Source organism: Musa acuminata, unplaced genomic scaffold (assembly GCF_036884655.1).
Source record: "Musa acuminata AAA Group cultivar baxijiao unplaced genomic scaffold, Cavendish_Baxijiao_AAA HiC_scaffold_1144, whole genome shotgun sequence".
NCBI lineage: Eukaryota > Viridiplantae > Streptophyta > Magnoliopsida > Zingiberales > Musaceae > Musa > Musa acuminata.
This window is the reverse complement of record NW_027021356.1, coordinates 131,466-154,418: the sequence shown is the minus strand read 5'-3', so window position 1 is coordinate 154,418 and position 22,953 is coordinate 131,466. Positions and strand designations below refer to the sequence as shown.

The 22,953-nt window shown below is 37.5% G+C and overlaps 3 protein-coding genes across 3 annotated transcripts; all 3 read left to right on the top strand.

The window, feature by feature from the left end:
* The first annotated feature begins 890 nt into the window (after positions 1–890).
* LOC135671608 (probable inactive purple acid phosphatase 27) lies at positions 891–6,674 on the top strand. The gene is made up of 12 exons (XM_065179809.1): positions 891–1,157; positions 1,502–1,593; positions 1,660–1,726; positions 1,803–1,925; positions 1,997–2,089; positions 3,426–3,555; positions 3,986–4,067; positions 4,151–4,283; positions 4,547–4,752; positions 4,855–4,980; positions 5,478–5,787; positions 6,232–6,674. The coding sequence occupies exons 1-12, from the start codon at positions 957–959 to the stop codon at positions 6,535–6,537; spliced, it is 1,869 nt and encodes a 622-aa protein (XP_065035881.1). The 5' UTR covers positions 891–956; the 3' UTR covers positions 6,538–6,674.
* A 4,242-nt stretch (positions 6,675–10,916) lies between these two features.
* LOC135671638 (ACT domain-containing protein ACR6-like) lies at positions 10,917–13,678 on the top strand. The gene is made up of 7 exons (XM_065179867.1): positions 10,917–11,296; positions 11,795–11,840; positions 11,937–12,051; positions 12,154–12,221; positions 12,337–12,933; positions 13,012–13,116; positions 13,201–13,678. The coding sequence occupies exons 1-7, from the start codon at positions 11,019–11,021 to the stop codon at positions 13,546–13,548; spliced, it is 1,557 nt and encodes a 518-aa protein (XP_065035939.1). The 5' UTR covers positions 10,917–11,018; the 3' UTR covers positions 13,549–13,678.
* A 1,558-nt stretch (positions 13,679–15,236) lies between these two features.
* LOC135671639 (MADS-box transcription factor 8-like) lies at positions 15,237–22,599 on the top strand. Its single transcript, XM_065179868.1, has 8 exons — positions 15,237–15,495; positions 19,506–19,584; positions 20,227–20,297; positions 20,382–20,481; positions 20,687–20,728; positions 20,798–20,839; positions 22,021–22,145; positions 22,258–22,599. Exons 1-8 carry the CDS (start codon positions 15,311–15,313, stop codon positions 22,319–22,321), a joined length of 708 nt encoding a protein of 235 aa, XP_065035940.1. The 5' UTR covers positions 15,237–15,310; the 3' UTR covers positions 22,322–22,599.
* Positions 22,600–22,953: the final 354 nt, after the last annotated feature.

Genomic DNA, 22,953 nt, shown 5'->3' with positions numbered 1-22,953 from the left:
GTTTTTTATTAATTAATGAGTTCATCGTATCTTTATTATGTAAAATATATACATATGTTTTGGCAAACATGATCGTATAGAATGTAAAAGCACGATGAATAAATCAAGTTTTTATAATAAAATATTTATCATCGTAAAACAGAGACACGAAATATAGATATACGAGAAGGAAGCTCTTTAATGGACTATTGCTAACATCTTCTTTCGAATTAACTATAGATTATTCTTTGTAATTAGTTATCTTTAATATCCTAATTCTTATATTTTTAAAAATTACATTAAGATTCTTATACATATAAAAGTGAAACATTAAGATCCGATTAAAAAATAAAAATAATATTATTGAAGTAATAAGATTAAATATTTCACTTTACTAAGTATATGAATCTCAAAGTAATATAAGTACTGAGATATTAAAAACAATTAATTACTGGTGTAATATATAATTAACCTTTTCTTTGATTGTTTTGTGGGATAAAGAATCCGTCGTGAAGAAAACAATGTCAAGATTAGGAAACTTTGGAAAGATCTACCAATGTAATCTGGTTTAATGTTTTTTTAGTGTTCATAGACACACCAAAGTCAACAATTGGAATCGGAGGTTTTATTCCCTGTTTTGACTCATAAAGTCTAAACTTCTCGTAGAAAGACTTCCGTTCGAGGTTTCTCTATCTAACAACATCCAGTGTAGCAGCTCAAACACGAAACATAAAAACTTGCACGTTTTGACAAGAATCGCTGTCTGCTGTTTTGTACCCCACGTTTGACGACCCAATGAGAATGCTTGATACTGTGTTTGATGTCCCCATCATGTGATCAAAAGAGAGAGATGAGTCGTTTCGCAGCTGGCTTTCCAACGCCGCTGCGGAATCGCGTCGGTAATATTCCTTACGCGTCCCCTCTGCCTCTATATGGTGTGACGAGGAGGACGCCTACAGTTTCGGGGGAGGGAACAGATGAGGTCGACCTCCGGCTCAATAGTCGTGCTGCTTCTTCTGTTTCTGCTCTCCGTAGTCGGCTCCGCCGTGAGCGGTGTCGTGCGCCGGCATGACCTCGCGGGAGTGCAGCCGCTGTCGCGCGTCGCCATCCACAAGGCGCAGCTCGCGCTGGAAGACAAGGCCTACGTTAAGGCCTCGCCGCTTCTCCTCGGCATCAAGGTAGTAGTTCTTCTCCTTGCATCATCGGCCACTTTAATACCTTTAGCTTTACTTTTAGCTTTCTAGAATTCTTCTTCTTCTTCTTCTTGAAAAGATCCGTCTTTTTTAGTTCTTTGGGGCTTTAGGTTATTCCTATATTTGCACAAGGAAAGGAATCGTCTCCCATCAATACGAGATCTAGAAAATGGCAATGTCACTGTAGTCTTTGGAAATAAAGCGTTAATGTTCGAAACTTTATGCATGTAGGTCAGAAAGTAGCAACTTGCACAACGACCCATTCTTAAAGTCAACTCTTTTTTCGCTCTGATCCCGGTTCTTCCTTTCCCTGTTTCTTTTGTCTACAGGGTGAAGACACTGAATGGGTAACAGTGGAGATTGGAAGCCCCAAACCAACAGCAGATGATTGGATTGGAGTATTCTCTCCGGCCAAATTTAAGTAAGTCTCTTCGACCTTCTCTTTTGTATATGTACAAGATCAATACATTGTTGTTCTATATCTCAGTGCTTCAACGTGTGCTTCTGAGAACGACAAGGACGAGGTTCCATTGATATGCTCGGCGCCAATAAAGGTAATTGTTTTATTAGAGCATTGCATATTTCTGACAGTACAAGATCTTTTTGTGTTAATGCTTCTAGTGCTTTCAGTATCAATTTGCAAATTACTCAAATCCAGACTATGGTAGAACCGGGAAGGGATTCCTGAGGTTTCAGTTGATAAATCAGCGGGCTGACTTCTCCTTTGCATTGTTCAGTGGAGGTCTTGACAATGTAAGCTGCAGGGTAACGATTCTACCTGATTTCTCTGATGTATTGACTAATGTCAGTACTGGGTTGTGCAGCCAAGGTTGATTGCTGTATCGAATGCAATTTCTTTTGCAAATCCAAAGGCTCCTGTTTATCCGAGGCTTGCACAGGGGAAGTCATGGAATGAGGTAAAGTAATTCAAGTTTTCTGTGGCCTACTCTGTTCCAGATGCTGTGTGATTGTCAAAATACGTTAGATTTTATCTCTTGCTCTGGCTTGACATTCTGTGATGAAATCATATTTGATATATTTACAGTAAATATTTTATAATACTTTGATTTATTCCCACATTAAAAGTGAGTAAAGACATAGAATTATTATAGTTTGATGATCATTGTATTATTATAACTTGGACTTAGTTTTCAACCGATGGTTTATGTTGAACAAACTTAATGAGCTAATTATGGGGTAGGTTGTAAATCTTGGTACCTAAGTTGATATAATATTAAGATACGACGAGAAACTCGAGTAAGAAAGGACTATCTATGGATAGGGTCATGGTGCCACCATTGGATTATGCTTCTTACATATATTATATTAAGAGTTTGATTCTGGGCTATACTAGACTTGTCGAGGATGACAAACCCTAAGGAAAATTATAAGATCCTGATTTAGTCCAAGATTGGAAGGGTCTAAACACTTAGATTGAGAGGAAAATAATAACATTCTGATTTAGTTGAATTATTGCTCCAAATAAAACAAACATTAAAAACCAAATAGGAGGCAAGCAAGTCAAAACAAGAACATGCATGTATCATTTGGTGGAATGACCCACTTATAGTCAACATCTAAAAAAGTAAAGCTAAACTTGATCTGCATTCAATGAATTTTACAGTTCATAGCATTGAAATAAGGGATTTCTTGTGCAATTGATCAAGCTTGCACCATAGTTAGGACCTGAACTACTACTACTATTAGAACCATTCGAATTATCTCCAGAATAGAATATTACAAAACTTACAATATTTTAATCAAGATATTTATCTTATAATTTGTCTGTGTTATACTAGCTAAGCAGGGGCAATTTCCTTTATACTGTAATTATTGTCTTTCATTTCAGTCTTTCTTGTTGTATAAGTGAAAGAAATTATTAGAATTAGCTAATGATCAATCAAGTACCTGCCGTTGACCATTTTATTAATATTTACAATATTTTAATGTTATCTCAAGTTCATATCTAAATGCTAATTATATTAAGTATTTTGATAACCTCCAACAGTCCATGAATTGGAAACATCCAACAAATCATAGAGTATTTTTCATGTAAATTTTTGGTAGTGTTTGATTATTTTGCTCAAAGTCTTTTTTAGCAATCTTTTGATTTATGAATGCAAGTGTAGATTTTGTATTTGGTAAAGTTGTTAATATGTTCAAGTATATCTTTTTTTTCATAATCTTTTGAGGGATTGATATTTGTTTAAGTTTAGGGTCTTAAAATGATAATTTGTTTTGCTTTGCATACAGATGACTATTACATGGACAAGTGGGTATGACATAAATGAAGCACTTCCTTTTGTAGAATGGGGATCAAAATGGGGACCTGCAACACGGTCCCCAGCTGGGACACTAACTTTCAATCGTGGAAGCATGTGCGGTATGATACTTTTGTTCATTATTTCAGCTAGAACTTTGGTTAAACTTAGCCTGCAAATCAAATATCTTTGGTTCAGTCCAATATCCAAAGGGCTTTCTCTTTACACTGCAATCTTGCACACATGCTACCCAAAAATGACATAGCCATGCGAAGTTGTCTATACACTTTCAGATAAAAGATTAATGTTTATACGAGTCCTTTTATAATTGCAAATGGAAATTATCTATTCTCTATAGATTTCACTTCTCTTCTGAGACCACTTTCTGTAGAAACGAGGGAGCAACAAATGGAAATGATTGAAAATATCTGTTATCTCATGGATGGATTAGTGACTTTAATTACAAGTGCAGGATAGGAATGCTCACCCTTATGGTTGTAATGTTGTACAGTCGTAAACCTGTGGCATGATTGGTTTGGTAAATAACTGTAGGTTCACCAGCTCGCACATTTGGGTGGAGAGATCCTGGATTTATCCACACAAGTTACTTGAAGGAATTATGGCCAAATGCAGAGTACATCCCTAAAAACTTGTTCATTCTCTTATTTCAAAATTGGCATTTGTGGTTTGTTACTCTCAGTATCAACTATTATTCAGGTACACTTACAAGCTTGGTCATCAGTTATTCAATGGATCCTACATTTGGAGCAAGTCCCATTCATTCCATGCATCTCCTTATCCAGGACAAAATTCCTTGCAACAAGTCATCATTTTTGGTGACATGGGAAAGGTTTCATTCTTTTTTTGTCAAATCTTTTTTACATCACCTAAATCCTCTAAACTACAATTGTTATGGACTTCTATCACATGATCAGTAGCCAAATATAATTACTTGCTAATATATAAGCTAATAAAAGCATATTGTACCACTCATGTTGTTAATCTGACATTTAATCTTAAAACTCTCCTACATGTATTACTTGTAAAATTCTTTATATTCTTCAAGCAAGAAGATGAGAACTCAAGACTGATGCTTTCTTATCTTGTATTCAGGCAGAGCGTGATGGGTCCAATGAATACAACAACTACCAGCCTGGTTCATTGAATACCACAGATATGATCGTTAAGGACTTGGACAACATTGATATTGTCTTCCATATAGGGGATATTTCCTATGCTAATGGATATATATCACAGTGGGATCAATTTACAGCACAAGTGGAGCCAATTACTTCAAGAGTTCCCTACATGCTTGCGAGGTCTAGCAATGCTCTAAATGTGCTTACGATTATTAGTCCAGAAATGAATATTAAGTAATTGAAAATTCTTGTACTTAATATGGGTCATTTGTTTACTTTTAGTGGAAATCATGAACGAGATTGGCCAAACACTGGATCATTTTACGGGACGACGGACTCTGGAGGGGAATGTGGGGTACTAGCAGAAACCATGTTCTATATACCTGCTGAGAACAGTGCTAAATATTGGTAAGAAAAAGCCCCCTCTCTATCTGAACTACCATATAGCTCTTGGAATCAAATAGTTTACAGTTCCAGCTGCCAATATTTTCGAATCATACAGTAAATTTTGTGACGCTCACCTGTAACAAACATGAATGTCTTGCATATATATGTAGCATAAATCGGTGTGCTCTGATCTTTTCTTGATATGAGAATTCCTCAAACATGCCAGCTTAGTAAATCTTTAATTCTATGTGAGATTTGTAGTTGTTTCTAGGAAGGGAATCATGAAGTAGTTACCTTTTCAGGTGAAAACATAAACTGTTCTTCTTTAACTAAAAAGCTTTTCCAAATGTCAAAGTTCTGAAGTTTGCTGATGATTTCACATACTAAACTAAGATATGAATGATCTTTCTAATCATTTTTCTCAAGAGTATTATGATGTCTCATGATTACTTGATCAAATATGCATTAGTTGACTATCCAGTTCCACTTGTGTGAAATTTGTTGAATGTCACTTTCAGGTACTCTACCGACTTTGGTATGTTTCATTTCTGCATAGCAGACACTGAGCATGACTGGAGAGAAGGTTCTGAACAGTACAAGTTTATTGAACATTGCCTGGCATCAGCCGACAGGAAAAAACAACCATGGTTGATATTTGCTGCCCATCGTGTTCTTGGTTATTCATCTGGCATGTCATATGCAGCTGAGGGATCATTTGAAGAGCCCATGGGAAGGGAGAGCCTTCAAAAGCTCTGGCAAAAGTATAGGGTGGATATAGCCTTGTTTGGTCATGTTCATAACTATGAGAGAACCTGCCCAATTTATCAGGTTAGAACACTTATTTTTCGTTGTTTCTGATTTTTATGATCTGTTAGGGTACTTTCCTACATTATATAGTTCAATAATATGTGCTTAATGTTCTGGAGACTAGCATCACTTCATTATTATTTCCACATGAGAGTCAAAACTAGTAAAACATGTTATTGGATATAGGTAATTTGGCTAAAACTCCTTGCTTTTGCATAGTTTCATCTATAAATTTATGAAATTTATAAGTTGAAGCACTTAAATCTATTAAAAAGACATCCTTGATACAATCAATTGGCATCAATATGGTCCTAAGAAATCTCTTACCATCCTTGTTAATGAATTATTTTTGTGTCGCTCCATTTCTTTTAGTTGTTCGAACCTTTTTGCGTGAAATACATGTGCAAGCTACATCACATTTTCTTCTGAACAATCATTTTTGACATCTTAAACTCTTCTTGATAGAACCAATGTGTTAACAATGAAAAGCTTCATTACTCGGGCACGATGAATGGGACAATCCATGTTGTGGTTGGTGGTGGCGGCAGCCATCTGTCGAACTTCTCAGGCACTGTGCCAAAATGGAGCATTTTCAGAGACTTGGCTTTTGGTTTTGTTAAACTCACTGCTTTCAACCATTCTTCTCTGCTTTTCGAATACAAGAGGAGTAGTGATGGGAAAGTATATGACTCGTTTACCATATCGAGGGATTACAGGGATGTGTTGGCATGTGTTCATGATAGTTGCCCCCCAACAACATTGGCTACTTAGTCAACAATCCTAAGAAGACCAATCTTAAGTGTTTCCCTCTTGAGATTAAGCATACAATTCAGTGTGAACTAAGATGAATCTTCTTCAGGGTCTTTGTTCATTATGTTAAATAAAAAAGGATGAGGTAGTTTGATCCCTGTTGTTTGTATCCAACATTTCTTTTTTCTTTTTGTTGATTCTTACATTTAAGAAGATGGCTTTAATGTTTTCTATCACATAAGTTTGTGAAGTAAACTTCATTCTAATTTGGTAATTTGTGTACTAAACCTTCAAATAGGATTCCAAGGAAAAAGATGCATTGTTCTTTCTAAGAGAGAATGGAATCAACCCTGCTGCGTTCATAATGATCTGTGCCATTTTGTTTCTCCTTCATCTTATACTAACACCATAATTAACATCAAAGACAGAACCTATTTGGAAGTCAGTAAGTAGTTGGATCAATTAGGATATGAATTACAGATGATGTTGAATGAAGATGAAGAAAACCATGCAATCAATTCACAAGGAATACAAGTAAAAGGAAAAAAAAGGAAGACTTTTGTTCTTGGCATGCGTGCATGCATGGAGGTCTCTTAAGAAAGAGGAAGCGAGCTAGCCTAAGTAGACGTGGACGCCGACCGCCAGCATGAAGACGGCGGCGAGGGCCAAGAAGAGAACGGAATGGATGAAGATGGCGACGCTGCTCGTCTGCAGCGTGCCGAACTCCACCACCTTCCCCTTGCTCGGGATCTGGAACAGGAGCCCCGGTGAGAGCAGCACGAAGAGCACCACCGCCACGAACACCGGCCCCCAGTCCGCCATCCCTCGCTCTTCTCTACCCCTCCTTCAGACCACTGCAGCTGATACAACTACTCCTGTGATTCTTTGCTATATGAAGTCGTAAAACGGAGAAGGTGAAGGAATCAAAATAATGAACGTGCAAGAGGCCAACTTGCAACTTGACCTCTGCAGCAGTGGTCAACCCCTCAGCTGCGATGGAAAGAGGAAGGGAAGACGACAAGAGTGGTTGTGGCTTTCGAAGCTTCTCACATGTGTCCACGCAAGTAAAGAACCAACCTGCAACTTGACGTCGGCAGGTTCTCGTCAACGCCTCTGCTGCGATGGAAAGAGGAAGGGAAGACGACAAGAGTGGATGTGGCTTTCGAAGCTTCTCACATGTGTCCACGCAAGCAAAGAATAGATCTGCCACCATCTGCCTCTTCTTCTTCCTCGTTATCTTTTTCCATGTGAGATTATGATTTAGAGAAGATTCCGTATTGCATTAGAGACTGATGCATTACTGATAACATTTGCTTGTCATTACTGATCTGTATATTATTTTAATTCAGATATTAGTTCAATAAATCATTATTAATATTTTTTACATTATTTTTTTAAAAAAATAAATAATTATTTAATCGTATTTTAAAGATGATATAATCATGAGTTCGAATCTTATATATTTTAGTGTTTAATTAAAAATATTTTTACATGACCCATTCAAGTCAAGTCTATCCATATTAAATTAATTTTTTTAAATAAAGAAAAATAAATACCCTATCAACATTACATGTACTTTAGGATTTTATGTGTGCTAAAAAAATTTAAAGGAATTAATCGATTTACAAGATGCATGCTTTGGCAATGCTTAGAACACACCTAAACAAACACAAAGCTAATTACAAATTATCTTATATGATTAGTTAACTTTAATATTTTGATCTTTATACATTTAAAAATTATATTAAGATTCATATATTTACGAAAGTGAAATATTGAGATATTTGTTAAAGCAATAAAGTTAAATATTTTACTTTTATAAACATATGGATTTCAAGATAATCTTTGAAATTATAAAGATAAAAATAACTAATTATAAGATATAATATGTAAACACATCTCTTTCGACCTTACTTATCACATTGCTTTTAAATGAATCCTAGAAGACAAAATACTTTGCTTTCAGAAAGTTGAAATCGTATGTTGACTGGCAACATGAAGCCATGGATCCATAGGCAAGACTTTTGTTTTGTGCTAATATATCTCCACTATTTGTAGCTTTCATGCATCATCAGAAAGATTCAAAATAAGAGCCTGAAAAGAGGAGGATGTTTTGTTAGAATATTTAAATGTTATGTTCCTGTGAGGAATCTTGACAGGATTTGTTCCAATGAAAGCTTATAGGCATCTAAAAAGTCTTTGGAGAAGATAAAGCAAAGGGCCAATAAAGCTAAAATCATCACTAAGCAGGGTGGAGTGTGACTTAGAGTAGACTCAGGAATGAGTGAGACACCATTAACCACATGCTCAACTTCTACCCTCTGCAACTACTCCAATACATGCTATTAAAGTTTTGGAATTCCTCATCCATGATGGTGGAATCTTTTCATTAAAATGAATGAGTTTACAGATGTGAACAGGTAATATAAGAAACCAATCCATGTCACTTTAAAGAGCTTTGTGTGGAGGAACAATGAAGTACAACATGTTCATCCTCGAGAGGTTTAAGGTTTTACCTATTGCTATCACTTCATCTTCTTCTTCTTCCATTGCCAAGAAACAAGAAGGTTCCAATTAGATCATTGCCCCATTTAACAGATCGATTAATCTAACACAAGGTGTAATTTATCTGGCAAATCTGGACTACTGTGCTTATCTTCTTTTGATGAAGCTGGCATCGCTTGCATCACAAAGGTTGCTGCATGTCTTATCACCATGGTATTTGTATTCTCATAAAGAAGAACTGTCAAGCAGGATGTGGTGGAAACAACTTCACCATAGCTTTCTGAAAAGAACTCCACCCACATAATTTAAAAGGGGATTTTGCAAGTCTATCATGTCAGAGTTTGGAAATAACATAAATTTAGATCATATGCATTCTATTAAATATTTAAAATCCACCACTTTGTGAGTCTAATAAAGTTGACTAACTTTGTTTGGATAAATAGAAAATTCACTAACTTTTGAAGGATATATGGATACAATTTTTCCTAATTAAAAATTACATACAAGTGGACAAAGCAGTTCAGTACTTTTTTTCTCCCTACATAAGCCTCTTGTGACATGCTACAATCCTTCCTATAACCCTCTCTCCTACCTCACATCAACTTTGCTCAACACCTAAATCAGGTTCAAGCTACCAAATCTAGTTTTACAGGAGCATCATATCTGGATACTATGGACCCTATCAATATAGGGAAGTTTCAAGCCATGAAGCGTAATAGAAGGAGACAAGCCCTCCCAAGCCTCATGATCTCATTTACGGTGACAGCATTCCTTCTCGGCTTGTTCCTCTCAACCCTCATCTGGCCTCCTCTGTGTTCCTCTATCAAGCTCTTGCTGTTTGTCTCTCTCCCGAACATGGCAGCACCGGTGTTGAAGCCGGAATACCTCTTCATCGTGTGCAACCTCATTGTCGTCTTCCTCGTGGTGGAGTCGAAGCTCTTGGGGTCTTCTTCGCCACCAGATATCTATGAAGAGTACATGAACGGAAACACGAGCCTTCCACGGCGATCGAGGAGCAAAGGCCACAGGGGAAGTTCTTTGGAGCAGGCTTTGGTTGAAGAAGAGGAAGAGAAAAGAGGCCGTGGATGGGAGGAGACAGAGATTAGATGGGAAGACTGGGATGATGAAGAAGAAGAAAAGTGCTTACTTGATGAGCTAAACAAGAGATCAGAAGATTTGATTGCAAGGGTCACTGAGCAGTGGAGGCTTGAAGCAAGAATGCTATTTGGTCATCAATGAGATAATAAATAAATATATATATATATATATATATATATATATATATATATATATATATATATATATATATAATATTTCAGGTCCAACTTTGTTATTGTGACAAGATTGATGATGCCTAATATGAACAAATCATGATTCCTAGTATATCCATTCCTTGCATGCAATCATCCAAAATCATCAATCATCAGTGATGATGTTGTTGAGGTGAGTTGAGGGGGCAAAAAATTGATGATGTTGCTGCGCGCAAGCTGTCATCAAGAACTCATGCTCATAGACGGGAAGTCCAATGAGGTATTCCCAATACGTTTCTCAGAGTCATATCGGCAAACAGCTTGCGCGCAAGTCACGTCCGACCTAGAAGAATAGCAATTTTGCAGAATCCTGATGGAAAAGCGGCAACGGAGGAGGGGTCGCAAGGAAAAGAAGGAAAGAGAATCAGATCATTCACCTTCGGATTCCGATGATCGGGAGGAATTAGTCCAAGGATTTCGATGTCGAATCGGAGGACTGCGGTGATGGCGGCTACAAGAACTCGTCGCATGTCCCAGTGACGAGCCTATTAATACTCCCTAACTCTTCTCCAACGTCCAGGATCGACCAACGAGAGTCCGCCACGTCACCATGAATAGATCTGGTCGGGTACGGACCGTCGTAGATAAAATTGTCAAAGGCATCATAAAGGAGGTTTAAACGGCTCGGCCCCGTAGCAGACGCCTTTGTTTCCCTTTTGCCCCTTCCCCTGTTTCCTGATTTGGATCATGAAGTCTCCAAATAGGAGCCGGAGTCGGAAATCCTCTCATGGTTTTCCGAATCGAATTAGGAATAGGAATAGGGATCCGAGTAGGGGCAGGAAATCTTCACATTGTTCTCTTCTATTTTTAGCGCTCTCCTCCTCCTCTTCCTCCCCCTTCGGATCCAAAGGTGTTTCTTTTCGTTTGTGTTCCTTCGAGGTTGTTGCTCGGATGGGAAGTCTTCAGGCAGCGGAGATGAATGAGGATGAGTACACGAAGCTCATCCGGATGATGAACTCCGCAAGGTCCAATCTTTTTGCTCCGTCTCCTCTTTCCTTTTCCTCTATTCGCCATGGTCTTTCATTCGTTCTGGTTTCTTGTTCGTGGAGTCGTGGATTTCCTTTTTGTTCTCGCCTCAAAGAAGATGGTCATCACATGTTTTTTGAACTATTCAATATATTTTGAGTACTTTTTTTCCCTTCCATCAAAGATTTCCTCTGTCCGGATCTTTTCATCTCTCTTCTCCGCATTGCCATGTAATCTTTGGATAGAGTTATTTCTTGTGATCTTCTTCGCATTCATAATTGTGTCTTAAGGTCTTTAATTTTAATCTTTATGCGAGCAATGTAGGTGCTTAGGATAAGTTGTATCTTTTGTTTTCCTTTTCAGGGTTTGCAGCTTTTCTTTTCTCTGTTCCTATGATCTTCCAGAAATCCTGCTTGTTCCGTTTCCTTCTCGTTTCATCATTGAATATTTTGTCTAAGCTAAACATCCTTTCTTGATTTCTTTTCTTCCAAACGCAGGGTTGTCATCGACAATGATGCCTGTGAGGATAGTACAGTAGTTCAGGTAAAATTGATTTCTTGTACTTTTTAGCTTCTAGTTTCACACAGCTTGACTTGAATTGTGCCACTAAAAACTCGAACTTCATCAATGTTGTCATAGGTGGACTGTGTCAAGGAACATATGCTACTCCTGCAACTTGTTCAAGTCCTTAGCGATCTGAATCTTGTCATAAAGAAGGCCTACATAACTTCTGATGGAAACTGGTTCATGGATGGTGAGTTCTTCCACAATTCCTTCTTATATTTTAGAACAGCTGATTACTCGAACAGTGTTTTATCTTTCGTATGTTTGTCAACTTTCTCATCTTCGATTTCAGTCTTCAAGGTTACCGATCGTGAGGGGAAGAAGCTCAGAGACCAGAAGATCCTCGACTATCTGAAGACAGTAAGCATTCTATTCATTTGGCCTTGCATGATGTTCTTGGAAGAATGGGAAGATATTTCAATCTTTGTTTCAGTAATCCTTCTGTTTGCTTACATTGATTTCTACAAACATGCAGTCCCTGGAATCGACTGCATGCTCCTTGACATCATTCCGGAGTACAGTTGGCATCCTTCCTTCCAAGGATTACACCTTGCTGGAGCTAACAGGCACCGACAGACCTGGTCTACTCTCAGAAGTATGTGCTGTTCTCAACGACCTCAACTGCAATGTGGTCAAAGCTGAAGTCTGGACTCACAACACTCGAACTGCTGCTGTCGTCCAAGTCACGGACAAGTCCACCCATGGCGCCATCGAGGACCCAAATCACCTCTCCAAAATCAAGGCGCTTCTGTTCAATGTTCTCAAAGGGGACAGCGATTCGAGCACTGCAAAGATGACGGTCTCAGTTGGGCTCACCCACGCAGAGCGAAGGCTACATCAGCTGATGTTAGATGACCGGGATTTCGAGCATTCTGTGGTGGCAGAAAAGCTCAAGAAGAAGTCAAGCACTCAAGTTACTGTATTGAATTGCTCCGATAGAGATTACACAGTGGTCACCGTGCGGTCTAAGGATCGACCGAAGCTTCTCTTCGATACTCTTTGTGCTCTCACTGACATGCAGTATTCAGTGTATCACGGCACAGTTGATGCAGGAAATAGTGAAGCCTATCAGGTATTATTACTTGACTGCCTCTTGATAGTTCTCACCGGAAGCTATTTAGGCTCTGCTGAAACCGACATTGGCACACAGGAACACTACATCAGGCCCAGCGACGGCCATCCGGTGAGCTCAGAAGCTGAACGACGGCGAATCATACAGCATCTCGAGGCAGCTATCGAGAGAAGAGCATCTGAGGTACAAATACTTTGCCAAGTACAAGTTAATGCACGTCTCTGGAGTCCATAATTCTCTAAGCTTGGTTGCAACTCGTGACCGCAGGGACTAGAACTGGAGTTGCATGCTGAGGACAGGATCGGTCTTCTCTCTGATATCACTCGCATAATTCGAGAATGTGGCTTGTCCATCAGAAGGGCTGAGATCACAACAGAGGGTGGCAAAGCAATGGACACTTTCTACGTGTCAGAGATGTCAGGCAATCTCATTGATGCCAGGGCTGTGGATTCACTTAGAAGAATGATCGGGCATGCAGCTCTCAAAGTGAAGCAGAGTCCTGCTCTATCCCCTAAACCTCCTGAGAAGGCCAATGCCACCACGTTTCTCGATGGTCTCCTTAAAGCATGGTGGTTTCAGGGATTCATCACTTCCTACTTCCTAAACTTCAGATAGAGCTGTAGTCCTGTAAATTCTTGTAGTCTCTGTGAAGAGAAGGAACTGTCATCCACCCTAGTGCAGATATACTGATGATGGTTCTGAGCTCTTGTAATCAGGCACTTGTAGATGGTTGTACAGAATGTGTGCATGCTATAATCCATGGAAACAGCATCGTGTAATCTGCACACAAAATCTAGTTGTATACCAGATGAATGAAATATATGCTTCACTTTTCATCATTATAGGATTGTCTATTGTGCAGATAACCCTAGTTCTTTCTCTGGGTCTTGATTGCTTTGGCGAAGCTGAGAGTTATCAGGCAGAACGAAAGAAACAAAATTACCCACAATCATCATATCAGAATCTCTGGTATCCGATCAACCTGCAATGGTGACAACATACATCAGTGTTATGGAAGGAAAAGTTTGGGTATCACTTCCCTTCTGTTCTGTCGTTTTCACTTTTGCTGGTTGGAGTTAGGATTCTCATTGGCTTGCATTACTTCCAGAGTCAACTTTGTCACTTTCATCATCTTAATCGTGACAGATATGCCGTGGATTCATGCAATTATGTCAACGCATGAGATATGCCAAACCATTCGATATCAAATCGATGTTATTTGGTATGGATGTTGACAAAGCCACCAGTTTAAGATTTTGAACACCTACATTGTACGTTTGTGATGGCATAGGGAAATGCACAAATTGCAGCCTCTATGCTAAAGACAAATCAAACACCATTGTTCTCTTGTTCATAGCCCCTAATTAATTGCGTGACAAATTTGACTAGCATATTAATGGCTCATGTAGTATAAAGAACATACAGTAAATGCGTTTTATGCTAGGATACCTAATTCACCATATTATATATAAATATCCAATTAGATTCACATATATCATTAGTATCAAAATGGTAGTATAAATTTGGCATAAACTCATCCCCAAAATACAAAAACTATTTTACCAGACTTAATTTGACTCAAGTAAACACTCTTCTTCCATCCATTGACATGTACTATGATCCAAAAGAAAAAGGATGAGCGAGAAAAGAGAGGCTGATTGATGAAGCGGCGGGACAACTCATTAGGCCAACAGGCCCAACCATGTGCTGGTGTAGCGTGGGCCCGCCCCGGCCGTGTGATCCTTTTTTGTACGCATCTTTATTTATACGCGGCACGTCACATCCTCAGACTGCAACGTCGAAGGTGCGGTCACATGACAGCAGCAGCCAAACCGTACACGCAAATTCTTACGACCTACTTTTACGCGCGCTATTTTATAATATATACTAAAGTATAAAAAATACTGACGCTCCACGCTCCAGAAATTGACACGTAGCTCGGATCGGAAACCACCACCAGCAACGCCGTTCGTACCCGTTTCGAGCAGCTACCCACGAGCACACCTATTCGTGTGAGGACGAGACGGGGAGGCCCCACTGGGACCCGCTTATTTTAGACCCGCTAAGGCCCGCTACGGCCTGACGAGAGCATGGACGGACGAGATGAAACAACGGACGGAAGGCAACGGTGGACATTAATCACTTGTTCGGGTCGATGCGTAGCGGAACGAGTGGTGGAAGAGTCGACGCGTGGTCCGAAGGACAGAGGACGTCCCCTCCAAAGCACACAGTCTCTCTCATGCTATAAATAGCAAAAGGGGAGGCTTTTGCTTCTTGATCTCGTTCTTCTTCGTTGTGCTTTAGAAGAGGTGGAGTGCTTCGTTTCTTCTCCTCTAGGGTTAGGTTTCTCGGTGGCCCGGGGCGGGGCGGGATCGCGATGGGGAGGGGGAGGGTGGAGCTACGGAGGATCGAGAACAAGATCAACCGGCAGGTCACGTTCGCGAAGCGGAGGAACGGCCTGCTGAAGAAGGCCTACGAGCTCTCCGTGCTCTGCGATGCCGAGGTTGCCGTCATCGTCTTCTCCAGCCGCGGCAAGCTCTATGAGTTCTGCAGCGGTTCCAGGTAGTATCAATTCCTCCTCCTTTGTTCTTCTCTATCTCCCAACGATATTACAGATGTGTTCTTGTTGCTCTTCATGTAGAGAGATTTGCTTCAAGCAGATCAGATCGGCCACAGGATTAGCTGCCGAACTAAGAAGGAAAACTGTTCCTTTGCTTGCTTGCTTCTATATATTTCCTTATTTAGTAAAAAGTTGGATATCATGATGCTTTAGGGGCTGTCTCTCTTTGTTATTTATAGTTTTCTTTTGATCTTTCGTACCAATTTGTTTACTGATAGTGAGAAAAACTCAGATCTAACATGCAGGAAGAGGTTAAGACTATTATGGCATATTTAAAAGTTTAAAAATGGTTTCTTTGATTCAGATCAAGGAGTAGGGTTTAGAGTTTGTTCATGTTTCCACTACTTCATTTGCTTTTCTCTTACCTTATGTATCTGATCTTTGTCTCCTAATTCATATACAGTTCTCTGAATAACTGCTTGCTATGAATTTATTATGTAACATTTCACCATCTTAAAAAGGAAAAATGAATGATCGATAGAAGTCTTCTATTAACTGAACTGCACAAAAAATTGGCAATAAGATATCTTTATATAGCCTTTACCATCTGCCTAATTGTTAAAGTGAGGCTCCTCTCAGATCCTTAGTCGAATCTCCTCTACTTCTCTCATTTTGGTCTTTAGATTGCTATGTTCTCATCTTTCTTTTTGATCTGCCATTTGCACGGTTGAACCAAATCCTGAGTTGAAATCATTTAAGGTTGAACTCTGGAATTTAGAATGTTATCTACTCAGAATATATGTTCACTACTATTTCTAAACTTTTTTCTCTCTCTTTTTTCTCTTGCTGAACACTGCGAGTCCTACGTATGTGCAGTTGTCTTATATCTGTGGATGTTCTTCAACACTTCTTAAGATGCTTGTATCGGTTGCATATTCTTTTCAATATAGACCATTAATGATTCATCAAACTCCTCACTTTTCCTTCCTGAGAGCTTTTCCTTTAATTTTTTTGTTCTAAGGCTTTCCAGTCATCACAGTTAAATTATATCTGATCATTGGAACACTATTACCTGTCTGTTTGAACTCAGAAGCTAACAAGTAAAGTGATATCCCCTTCCTTCATTCTGCTTTGCCTTCTACATCGAGAATCATGCATCAGGAATTAAGTAGGAGTTGATGTCGTCGGCACATTGGTCAATAGATTGCCTCGTGCCATTTGTAAGCTGTGATTACTTGTTTCCTTTGGATAATGAGAGTACATAGAATCTCGTTCCTTTCTGATGGATGACGAAAGCATTCATCAACTTACTTTCTGTCCTCAGTGGCTCAAATGTTCTTCCGATGTGCACCATTTTAATCATATCTCCTGCAACTCCTTCCGATGTACTTCCTCATTTAGCATCACTTGCTGAAGCGATTACACTTAGTCCTCCCCTTTGAAGAATGCTCTGTAACATAGTACTAGTACCGGGTTAGGCTATATGAAATCCCCTTGTCATATCCTAGGTGACTGATGCAGGCATAAGGGAATTAACACAGAAAATGTATGTTTGTTGAACTTCCGGAGGAGCCTTGGATGATAAGCGCCAAGACATGCAGAAAGTTATTACTTAATTGTTATTTGATCTCATCAATAATAAAGGAATTCATGGGGAAGTCTTCTAATATGGCAAGTGCGAGAAAATATACAATACGCATATGACCTTTCAAGGCTATACCATGCACATCATGTTTATATAATACATATACAAACGTAGTTGCTCTAAAGCATAATGATCAAGTTAAAATTCAAAGAGTAAAGCACACATTGGGTTCAGATGATAATGTAATTTGAGAATAAGAAGGCTCTAAATATTTTGGAACAAGCCAAAGCATGAGAGAGCAGGAGTGTGACATTATGTAGAATTATTTGGTATGTGATCCCAAGTTTTAAGGAAATTATGCAAAGAAGAACAGAATATAGTACCTTATGTATTGTTGGCTGACTAACAATTGAGATGTGTAGTATCAGGCAAAAAGTATGTAACAAAACGGATGGTTAGAAGATGTTAAAGTCACTTTCTAAGTTCATCTAGGTAAGCCAATGTGTGGAAAATGTAGGATTGAATACAGGACAACAATCCAATTATGAAGCATATTACCCACCTAACATGAACAAATTGTGAAGATTTAGCAGCTAAAATAAAATAGATTATATTCCATCCAAATTTTTTTCTACAATAGAAGAGAAAAATTTTAGGAAAAATGTTCCAAATTTAGTGATAGGAAAACAGTGGTTATACTATTATAGTTGAATAGAAGAGATTATGTAACTAACTGTTTGGCTTCTCATCATTAGACATTGGAAGTTTTGTTGGGAATAAAGAGAAATAGACTGAGAGGATAATCTTATATCATTAAGGATTGAAAGAGTCAAGTTATATATACTAGATTTGACCTATAATCTATAATTTTAAATAATTTTTAGATTGAATTGATGTATGACCTGATATATATTAACCTTGATCAGATTGATTCAGATTCGTCATCCTAAATTTCTGACAAGTTTTACATATCAAAGAACTGATGAAAAGCTAACAGCTACCAGTGAGAGATTAGTTTGTCAAAGAAGCAACTTGAACAATTCTTTAGGATGAATTGCCTATAGATAGTAACTATTTTGTTTTTCTAAGAAGCTATTCCTTACGCACAAAATGAAAAATCTAAAACTCCAGTGGCTTTACTAGGAAAACGAGAAGGCAAAGACGAAGTATAAACAAATAAGAATCATGATTAAAGATTATGGAGACATGAACTCTATAGCTTGGTGTAAAAAACGACCTGTTCTAAGGTGTTCTTTTTATGATTTATTAATTGATAATTTGACTCAAAATTAGACATGCGCTTTCATAAGATTGTGAAAGAGATAGTTGCTAACTTCCACTTTTATATGTAGCTGTATCACTTAAAAATCCTGAAATTTTACATATGCACGTGCCCCACTGATGCTAAGACATTTAATCATATTTTTTGTAATGATAAGTATGAGTCTCTAGTTCCATACATATACACATTGGCATAAAGATTTTATAATGTTTAGTATACAAAATAAAAAGGTCCCAGTTACTGTAAGCAACATCTTAAGAATGGATAATTCTTTACATTGATATTTTAATAGTTTGGAAACGAATACCTATGAAATTCATGTCAATAGACAAAAAGCATAGATAGGCAATGTTGGTATTACAAGGTATGAAAATAATATAGAAAGCCTCAATTCTATTATTCGGGTTGGACATACATGGTTTATCTTTTTTATTAAGATTGAAATTAAAAAATGTTATTATGTTACTCCTTTCGTAAAAGTGTGTTTCTTCATATGTGGATGATATCAAGTGAGTTTTCCTTACAATCACATATAATATGATCCATTTATCACAATTTTGATAGTCCATGCTTTATTTTTTTAGACTTTATTGGACAGTTTTAAATACTATGGTAAATGATTAATTGGGCTACACTTTATATAAAAGTTTCAAATGATAGATGGGATGGAATCAATTTCAATTATATTCTTAATATACTCCTTTTTTGGTACATGATAAATGGAAAGGATAAGGATTTTTAAAGGAACTAGACTAAACCGAAGCTGTAAAACAGACAATAAGTCCAAAACTAGGTCAAGCAAGTTACATATTTGCTATCTTTTTTATCTGTCATAGATTGTCCTTCAAATATAGTATCATCAAAGAATTTCAATTTTGACAAATTTGAGCTACAGATTCCATGTAATTTAATCATTTATTACAAAAGTACTATAGAAATGGAGGCTTTAGATGTGTTTTGGCCCAAAGTCCTGGGTGCAAGAAAGATATGATGAGTGGTTGTGGAGACATTATCTTTCTCCATGGCCATGTATACTGTCAGTGTGTACTCTTGTGCTTCATATGTAGTCATGCAAATTAAATAAAATAGTTTATCACTATCTAACATAGTTGTCATTCGTGTTGCTCCATTATTTGCATTTGTAGCATGATGAGAACACTTGAGAGGTATCAAAAGTGCAGCTATGGAGGGTCAGAAAGCACTATACAAGCAAAGGAGAATCAGGTACATGAGTTTTTCTACTTTGCAATTAACACTTGTAATATAGTTTTTCTAAAAATATCTTTTTCATCTACTTTATTAAAGTCTAGCATGCAATTCTCAATGCACTGCCTTGATAGCATGTGCTAAAGTCAGATACAAGATGGTAGGACCAGTTCCGTGAGAGAGAGGATGACATCTAGAAAATATTAGGAGGAACTATTGATGCGTGTTATTTGATCCACTAGTTAATTGTTTTCATGACATCTGATCACCTTGAAAATTATAGATGAAAAGGATGACCGAGTATGCAAAGAAGATCTGGGAGGGATCATTGAATATAATCTTATCTTGTAAATAAAGAGACTGATACCATGAAGACCAGTATGATAGATGCATATGAAAAACCAAAATAACACAGATGTCCTCATAAGAGTTAGATATTAAAAATTTTCCAAGGTAAAGTTTACGAAATATAATGTTCGGCTTGCTGCTGCAATGCATGATGAACAACATCTCATACTAGAAAATTTTCTAATGTTTATTTATCAGTTGAAATTGGATATCACAAGTTATGAAAACAATAACACTTTTTAATTGTTGTGCACCTAAAACATCTTCTGTATAGTACTTATATAATACTCCAAATGTTGGTTGCTTTTATAGTTGGTTCAAAGCAGTCGTCAAGAGTACTTAAAACTTAAAGCACGTCTAGAGGCTTTACAAAGATCACAAAGGTAATTTTACTTTTACTATTATGAAAATGCAAAAGTATATTTTGTCTAATTTGCTAATATTTGAAAGATTGGGTCCAATTACAGGAATCTCCTTGGTGAGGACTTGGGATCATTAAGTATCAAGGAGCTTGATTACCTTGAGAAACAACTGGACATGTCACTGAAGGAAATTAGATCCACGAGGGTATGCATATTGATATTCAAGCATTTTAATATTAATCCTCCGTTGCAGTGTAATAGTTTTTCTCATTCGAGTGTTTCTTAAACATATACAAACCTTGTCGCTGCATTAGGATCATAAAGATTCATGACAAGTATTATCACCAATGTGCAGGTATCCTTGGCAACATTAGCTTGATGATTAACTTTGTTCTTTTATCTTCTTACAGACACAACAAATGCTTGACCAACTGACCGATCTTCAAAGGAGGGTATGTAAGTTCAAGAAAATTTTTATTGCATTCTTCCAACGTCAACCTAATTTTGCAGCTCACTAACAGGAGCAATTGCTTTGTGAAGCGAACAAGGGTCTCAGAAGAAGGGTAAGATGCCTCATTGTTCTTCACCACAGTACCAACTTATAACAACAACCTTATAGTGTGACCAATAGCTTCTTTTTTGTTTATTTCTGTTCTCGTCATCTTCGTCTTAGATTATTTCAAACTTAAAATCCTGAAAAGAGGCCTCTTCATTTGTCAATAAACAAGAACAGCCTCAAATCATATGGATAGTCTTATATGTACCACGTTGGATACTTAAGAACACATCGATTTTTATTGCATCGGTTTTTACGTTCCTTTCCATAAATGATAATTTTATAACTGGACACAAAATATGTAGCATTGTCTATTACATCTTCAATTGTTATTCATAAATTTTTGGCAATCATTAGTTGGTTATAAGATCAACAATGAAAATAAAGCATTGTTATGAAGGTAGAGTTCTTAAGAACTGACAATTTTCCTATACATGCCACCATGTGTCGAGATGATTAGAAATGGAAGCGTGGCGAGTAATAAACAGAAAGAAGAGAGAGTTGCCTTTTACTCAATTCCACCAACATCATGAACACCCCTTATTTATTTACAAGGTTAAGAGACACTTCTAAATTACTTTTGTCGATCACCTTATATTTCTCAAGTAGCTCTTATCTTATTCAAGGACACACTTTGTAACTGACAGTACAATTTGCTAGATGGCTGAACACTTGCCCCATACAAGATATTAGGTGGTCATGTAAGATCATGTAAAAGGGTAAGACTTGAACCAAAGTTTACTTCTCCACTAACTGAAATTTGAACATTAGGAAGAAATGGAATAATAAACAGGTTTTTCTTTTGATGTACAAGGAAGGTCATTTAGCAAACTCTGATCGAGTAGATTTCACATTGGATCAGGTCTCTCCATCTCCCTTTTGACAGTTCATTTTGCTGCTACATTAGTTACCTATCTTCAAAACACAATTACACTGTCATATCATTTGCATTTCTTAACAGGCGTTTTATATCATGGTATATGCAAGGCAAATCGCATTACAGTTATCTCAATGGATATAATATTCTCGTCGTTTTATGATAGTCATATTGATGTAAATGCAGCTTAAATTTTCAATTATTCTGAACAAGGAACATTTAAGGTATATTATGCATCGAGGTATATAATATAGATTGCTATAACGCATGTTATGAAGGAAAAAGCTAACAACAACGGATGGTGAGTGCAGTTGGAGGAGAGCAGCCATGCTAATGGGGGACAATTATGGGAAAACAGTGCCCATCCAGCAGCTCAGCAGCCACATGGTGATGGGTTATTCTACCCATTGGAGTGTCAACCCACTCCACAGATTGGGTATCCTTTCCGAATACATTTCTTCTCATCCTCAGCCACATTTGTTAGTGTTTCAGTGTCAGAATAAGGATGCTGTAGTACATAAATCTCACCTCCTCCATGATTCCTGCAGATACCAACCTGATCAAATGCCTGGCACCAGTGTGAGCACTTATATGCCTGCATGGCTGGAATGATATGACCATTCTCTTCTGCAGTCGTACTGATCAAACTTCCACAAGATTAAAAGTAGTGAACTTCTGGCTGTGATGCTGTATTAGATTTTCTAATACATAAACTCATAAACTGATGAAGCCAGTCTATAATGTCTGCACTTTTTTTGGGGTATGTACTTGAAAGAAAGGATGCCCTTCTAGAATGCTGTTTACTAGTTGGGAAACAATTCTTAGTCTAAATGAAGACTGATTAATGATTACACTTCTTAGAGGCATGTATAATAATCTGCCTTTTCACAGTCGATCTTATTAGCTTATGTTGATAGCAAATAAGTACTTATGTCAGTTTGAAGACGTCCAAATTATGTGCATTGTTACAGTTGCAGAAAGTCTTTTTTATTGTATTATCTACAAATAATAGCCAAAACTACTAACATATCTCTCTCTATGGGATTGTCAGTATCCATTTATGATTAAACCTCATGTCTGCCTTTAGCTATGAAATCTACATAGGATTTCTGTCTTTGATATTTTATTCTCTTTGTCAAACTCATAATTTTTCATCTGTTTTTTTCTTCTTCTTTTTTTGCCAAAGGTTAATTGTTATTAGAATTTGTTAATTATTAATATATTAGATTCACACCTAACCAAAA

Bases quoted from the DNA above. Each gene is read 5' to 3' on its own strand.
- LOC135671608 (XM_065179809.1), top strand. From the start codon at position 957: ATGAGGTCGACCTCCGGCTCAATAGTCGTGCTGCTTCTTCTGTTTCTG. The intron at 1,926-1,996 runs GTAAGCTGCAGG...TGGGTTGTGCAG, and splicing joins TCAGTGGAGGTCTTGACAAT to CCAAGGTTGATTGCTGTATC. The intron at 3,556-3,985 runs GTATGATACTTT...AAATAACTGTAG, and splicing joins CAATCGTGGAAGCATGTGCG to GTTCACCAGCTCGCACATTT.
- LOC135671638 (XM_065179867.1), top strand. From the start codon at position 11,019: ATGAAGTCTCCAAATAGGAGCCGGAGTCGGAAATCCTCTCATGGTTTT. The intron at 11,297-11,794 runs GTCCAATCTTTT...TTCCAAACGCAG, and splicing joins CGGATGATGAACTCCGCAAG to GGTTGTCATCGACAATGATG. The intron at 12,052-12,153 runs GTGAGTTCTTCC...CTTCGATTTCAG, and splicing joins TGGAAACTGGTTCATGGATG to TCTTCAAGGTTACCGATCGT.
- LOC135671639 (XM_065179868.1), top strand. From the start codon at position 15,311: ATGGGGAGGGGGAGGGTGGAGCTACGGAGGATCGAGAACAAGATCAAC. The intron at 15,496-19,505 runs GTAGTATCAATT...TTGCATTTGTAG, and splicing joins GAGTTCTGCAGCGGTTCCAG to CATGATGAGAACACTTGAGA. The intron at 22,146-22,257 runs GTATCCTTTCCG...TGATTCCTGCAG, and splicing joins CAACCCACTCCACAGATTGG to ATACCAACCTGATCAAATGC.